Genomic DNA, 6503 nt, shown 5'->3' on the forward strand with positions numbered 1-6503 from the left:
TTTGTCCTATAATTCATATAATTAGTAAGGATTGTGAAAAGTGGTGGTCTTCTTTGGGGTTAAAGGTGCCTGAAAATACCCAGTTATTACTACACCATTTCACATGGTCACTGAACTTAATCCCATTTTGAACCAGACCTGTCTTTATTGTAGAACGGTATAATCAATATTGAGTTGGAGAAAACAGCAAATGGGAACCTAGGATTTGCCCTGGTAGGGGACAGAAATGGTGTTCTCCTAATAAAGGCCATCAGCCCAGGCAGTATCACTGATCTTGATGGGAGGCTTCAAGTTGGTGACATCTTGCTAAAGGTAATGTTTGCCTTCTTTACTTTGGTCTCTATTTATTCTTGAGTCTTAATCAATGTTACATTCTATGCAGTTCTAACCAGACACTGACCATTAGGGTTGTATGAAATGTCGATGCAAGTTTGTTTCAAAGCTGTTTTGATGCATTTTGAGCTTGAAACCGTGAAACTGAAACAAAACAAAAGGCTTTGAAATGAAATAAGGGCACTAGAAATGTTTTGAATTTCGAAACAGCCCAGTGGCGGGAACGGGGAAGAGCCAGGGCTGTGCTTCGAGTGTCTCCACCAGCCCCATGGAGCTCAGCCTGGCAGCGGGAGAACCAGTGACAGAGCGGCTCTGAGCACAACCCTGACCAGTGGCTCTCTCCTACAGCCCTCCCAGGGGTGCAGGCCCCCAGATCTGCACGTGGGATGACACAAGAGTGCCGGTGCTGCCTGGGGCCAGTGGCAGCACTAGTCTTCCTAAACTCTGAGCTCCAGCATGGAGCTGAGCCTGGCAGTGGGAAGCTGGGGGGAGCCATTGGCCAGGGCTGCACTCCACACAGACACACATTTACACAGACATACACAGATGCAGATACACGCCCACAAGCAGATGCACGCACACCCAGACATGCAGATGGGCACACACTGTACTCAATCACTCTCTGCACATGGACACACAAACACAAACATACTGTTCCTGCCATGAACACAGATATGCACACACTCACAGACATGCACACACTCAGACACACACAGACACATAGACAGGTGTGCACTCTACTCACTCACTCCCTACACATAGACACACAGAGACAAACAAGCTCCCTCCTGTCATGAACACACACATGCATGCACACACACAGGTGATTGTGCAGTCTACTCACTCTCTGCACATGGACACAGACACAAATACACTTTCTCTGCCATGAACACAGACACATGCACACACAGACACATGCAAGCACACATGCTGACAGGTGTGCATTCTACTCATTCTCTGCACATGGACACAGAGACAAATACACTGTACCTGCCATGAACGCATGCGTGCGCGTACACACACACACATGTACACACACAGATGCATGCAGACAGATGCACACAGACTCATAGATGCATGCACACGCACACAGAGGATCTGCAGATGCATGCACACATAAGCACTCATGTACACACACAAACGTGCACACACACGGATGTATGCACATAGATGCGTGCACACACATACACACCTACACCCCCGCCCAGCCACATACCTTCCCCTCACAGACCCTTCTCCCTCCCACACTCTCCACCACTGAGGCAGCCCTCCCCACCCAGCCACCTGCGGCTCCATCTCATTCCCCGCCAGCCCTTATGGTACAGACCGGCAGGGAGCTGCTGCTGACCTGTGCCCCTGCGGCCGTGCACGGGGCCAGGCCAGCTCAGGCCAGGAGCCCCATGCCACGCCTTTGAATTCAGGTACCAGCACTAGGAGGGGTGGATACAGGGGGCTAAAGTGAATTTTGGGGGGCTGTGCCTCCTGCCACTCCACATGCACCTGACCCACATCTGCCTGCCTTCCCCCTTCCCTCCCTCCTTGCCCACCACCTCCCCCTCCCTGCTGGTTGTCCTGGCAAGTGGCAGGACTGGGCGGTGTGGGGGATGCCACTACTGTGACCCACTCTTTGCCCTCAGATAGGAAGGCGGGCAGAGAGGGAAGCCTCACTGCTGGGATCCCCGGGGCGTGCTCCCCACTGCCATTTTCACAGCAGTAATGCAAACTTGGACCCATGCAGTCCAGGCTGCCCAGCCAATCCCTGTCTGCCCTCTTGGTGGTGCATGTGCAGTTGGCCAAAAGCATTGCAGACAGGCAAACAGACACACAGACTAACCCTTTTATTAGAATGCTGCCAGGTGAGATTGCAGAGATTTGGAGTGAGGTGCCATTAGTATGCTGTGTCCCAGCTCTAGCTCTCTCCCTCATCTAACCCTGGCCTTGCAATCTCAGTCCTTTCCCAGCACCTGGCTGCAGTTGGGGATTTGATGCAGCTGAAACTGAAATCAGACAAGACAATAGTGATGGTGGAGGTTGACAACTTGACTTTGGTCAAATTGGATGCTTATCTTGCTGGGATCCTATGACCCCAGCTGACTTCCTGCCCTTTGGGCGAGGGGCTGGACTTAATGATCTTCCGAGGTCCCTTCCAGCCCTAATGTCTATGAAATGTATCATTGATGGGTTTCAGCCTTCTCTTATCACTCAGATTTGCAACCCTGAGAAAATACTGGACCTTGTGCTGCTCCTGGATCTTCAGGTGGTAGTGATGGCTAGGAGCACCTTTCACCAGCTCCATTAGGGAGAAGACTGTGATCCTTTTAGATTTGGATCTGGCACCATTATCCATGCCTTTATAACATCAAGGGCAAACTACTGCAATGTGCCATACACAGGCCCCTTGAAAACCATCTGGAAGCTGCAGCTGGTGTATAATATAGCAGCCTGCCTTCTGACAGGAGCAGATCTCCACAGTCCTCCAGCATTTTCACTGGCTCTCAGTAGCTTTCTGGGTGCAATTCAAGGTGCTGGTTTTGACCTAGAATGCCCTAAATGGTTTGGGCCCTATATGCCTAAGGCAGGAGTCAACAGCATACAGTCCCTGGGCTGGATCCAGCTCCTGGAGCCCACCCTGCAAAGCCCAAGGGCTTTGCATACGCCCATGCTGGCACTAACCAGAGAGGAGCTGTGCTGAGGCCAGGCAACTTCTAGCTGTGCCTTTGCCATTGCTGCTTCTCTCCCCCACTCCCAAGTCTCTCTCTGGCTGTGGCATAGGCACAGCTTCCAGTTGGTAGGGAATTGTCCTGGCAGCTGGAAGCTGAGTCCACGCTGCTGCTGCTTCTCCTTTGCCCCATTCCCTTCCTCTTCGCCTTCCCTTCTAGTTCCCGTTTAAGTTGTTTTGTCCTCCTGTTTTAGAAATTATTCTGTTCTCTTAAGGATGACATATGAGACAAATAAAAGCTGAAGAAATCAAATCCATTTTTTTTTCTTCATATTTCACCCCCTTCATCCTCTCCCTTTTTTTTTTTCCTTTTGGAAAGGAGAGAAAAGTTTAAAACTGAAAATGTTGTGTTCCTGGAGTGTGAGTGCTGGCCTCTTGGTTCTACACAAGAGCATCTTTCTTACTGCTACACGTATGCAAGCATACACTCTTGCAGACAAAATTATTCCATGATCCTCACAACATAATGCCCAAAATAGGAGAGAAGTTTGAGGAGGTTGCTAAAATGGTAGGGAAAACAGACATTCAAAATGTAGGAGATTAATGTTCAGTGCATAAAACATGCTCAGGGATACTGCATGGTATGAAAACCCCTGTCATCATAGGAATTTAAAGGCATTTGTTTCTGTGATTGCCAGGTGAATAGGACATCGGTGTCTGGTCTGCCACGGTGCATGGTGGTAGACCTTCTCCGCCAGGCTCAAGGATCTGTTCAGCTCACGGTCTGCCGAAGCACAGCTTTGCACCAGGCTTCTTCAGGCAGCCACAGCAATACATCTTCCCCCCTGAGCACAGCAGCACAGTCAGGTAAAACCCACTGCACTGAAGTGGGAGTCTGTTACTTGCACCTGAATCTCCCATTAATAGCACTGATATAACACCATTGACTTCAGAGTCACTCCTGTTTAAATGAATAAAATCATGTCTTAGCCTCATAGCCCTTTGTGTGGATCTAGCCTTGGGTGACTTGCCCTGGGTCACACAGGAAATTACTGCATGGACAGACAAGTCAGCTTTGGTCTTCTGAGTTCCCAGCTTGTGTGCTATTCACTGGATAATTTTTCCTCAAGGGCGCCTATTTTGCTTTGCTTATGTTACCTGTGAAAGGCTCCTTCCTGAAATAAGAGTTTCTAACACCAGCTGGGCCATGGGGCTGTGGGGGAGCCTGACAGTGATGTCACAGACACCCAGGGAGACGCTTCCGCAGGAAGGTGCAGCAGTTGGTGGCAGTTGAGGACCGAGGAATGGGCAGGGGGGGCTGCCCAGCCAGGCTGGGAGCAACGAGCCCCTACAAGTCATGACTGGGAAGCTGAGTCAGATAATGGGAGCTGCTTATTTAATCATTCCTATCTCTTCCTTTGTCCTTTGGAACTGAGGTTCCCGTGGCAGGTACATGCCCAGTCTTTGAGATGTGTTTAAAAGCTTCTTCTCCAATGGGCTAAGGAGCTGCTTTGGGCATGGGCCAGGAAGGAAGGGGTTAACTCCTCCAGATTGCCTTCAGATTGGGTACAGGGCCAAGTGGGGCACAAAGGGCAAAAGCATCCACATAAACAGCCCAAGCAAATTTCTGGTCTTGCTACAGTTTGTGGCAAAACTCTTACTGGAGCTAGGAGTTTCTCTAAGTTGAAGGGAAAGGTGATCTTTAATATGGGGCCTGTGCACCCTTTTTGGGTTGGACTGGTGTAGGGTGGTTCAAATAATATCCTCATGTGCCAGTAAAACCCAGTGGTATTCTGGTTGGGTTTGCCAGAAAACAAAGCTGGGTTTGTCTCTTTTGGAGCACTCCAGGTCATCTTTCCTATAGAGCACCTGGGCAAGGGGAGTTTGCTTCTGCCTCTGGTGGAGTTTGCAGGCCAGGGGCACAGAAGGTGTGAATCTTTGGTTGTAGAGACATTTTTCTATGATGCCACTTTCCTGCTTTCAGATGACTGTGGTGGTGAGCGAGGCCTTGGAGACTGGCCCAACTTCACTGTCAAAGGAAAGGAAGAGCAATCTACTCAGATGTGCAGCAAGGTGATGCAGGACATGTCTAGAAATTATCTGACAATGTATTTGCATCTGTCTTCCTGGAATGGACTTGGTACAATACAGATTAATGAATTAAGGGACTACAACTTGCTAGTGGAGAATAAGCCATGATCAGGAAAATGTGTTATGGTAAAGCTGATAGCACTTTGTAATAAGGCAGGGATCTGGTAGAAAAAATAATATGTGAACATGTGATTAGTGTCCAGGTATGGGCAAAGTCTGGCTGGTGGGCTGGATCTACCTGATCGTGAACTCCATTTCCCAGCAGCCCCTGCCTGCATGGCTGGGGCCATAGAGACCCCAGCCACAGCTGTGCTCTGATAATGCAAGGTTGGGTTGTCATGGAGGCAGGGCAGGGGGCTGCTCTGAAGCCACTGGGATCTTGCAGTGGGGGCAGCTTGGTCCAGGGCCAGGGCAGAGCTGCGATCTGAAGCCTGCATGCGCTAGGCAGGGGCATGCAGGTAGTGATAGCGGCTCTGCCCCAGTGTGGGAACACGCTGTCACCACTGCAAGGAGCTGGGGCAGAGCCATGATCTGCTGCCTGTGTGCCCCCGCCTGGAGCAGGCAGGCTGCAGATCATGGCTCTGCCTTGGCCCCGACCAAACTCCCAGAGGCTCCGGAGCAGCCCCCTGCCCTGCGCCCTGCCAGCACAGCTGGGTCTCCATGGCAACCCCAGCCTTGTGCTGTCACAGCACAGCTGTGACTGGGGTCTCCATGGAGACTGGCCCCAGCCATGGGTCTGCAGTGTTATGCACCTGCACAAAAGGCAAATGTGGTTTTGGGATGCATCAATAGAAACATTAGGTCCAAGACATGGGAAGTGATAGTGCCTCTACTGAGCACTGGGTAGACCTCACCTGGAGTAGTATGTGCAGTTTTGGGCTCCCCATTTTGGGCTCCATGGAGAAGGTGGAGAAGGTCCAGAGGCAGGCAACAAAGAAGATCAAAGGCTTGGAAAGCAAGTCAGATGAGGAAGGACTGAGGGAGCTAAGCATGTTCAGCTTGCAGAAAAGGTGCTTAGGAGGGGACTTGATAGTAGTCTTTAATATTTGAAAGACTGTCATAAAGAAGGAAAGTACCTTTTCCCTCTTGCTGCAGAAGAAGGGAGGATGTGGACCAATGGCTTGAAGTTGCAACAAAGTAAATTTAGATTGGATATCTAGAAAAACTTTTTCACTATAAGAATAGTGAGGCAGTGGAATAGACTGTCTATGGAAGTTGTGGACTTTACATTACTGGAGGTGTTCAGGAAGAGGTTGGGCAGCCACTGGCTGGGGATGATCTTGGAACAGCTATGTCTGTGCTACATTGGGTGTTTCTCATGCTTCTGGGTTTTGCTGGTTGCCCCCTTCCCCTTTTTCTGTTACATGTCTCACAATCATAGGTGGAGGGAGAAATTTTTTTGGGGGGGGTTGAGTGTGTG

General features: G+C 50.1%; 1 protein-coding gene across 1 annotated transcript in view; it reads left to right on the forward strand.

Moving 5' to 3' along the window:
- FRMPD2 (FERM and PDZ domain containing 2) overlaps positions 1 to 6503 on the forward strand; it is a 131448-nt gene that overhangs the window by 99636 nt on the left and 25309 nt on the right. Inside the window, exons 35-37 of the mRNA XM_019555523.1 lie at positions 154 to 312; positions 3691 to 3859; positions 4977 to 5065. Of these exons, the coding sequence (XP_019411068.1) occupies positions 154 to 312; positions 3691 to 3859; positions 4977 to 5065 (417 nt within the window). The remainder of the gene's footprint in view (positions 1 to 153; positions 313 to 3690; positions 3860 to 4976; positions 5066 to 6503) is intronic.

This window comes from Crocodylus porosus, unplaced genomic scaffold, assembly GCF_001723895.1.
Source record: "Crocodylus porosus isolate Cpor-Errol unplaced genomic scaffold, CroPor_comp1, whole genome shotgun sequence".
Lineage (NCBI taxonomy): Eukaryota > Metazoa > Chordata > Crocodylia > Crocodylidae > Crocodylus > Crocodylus porosus.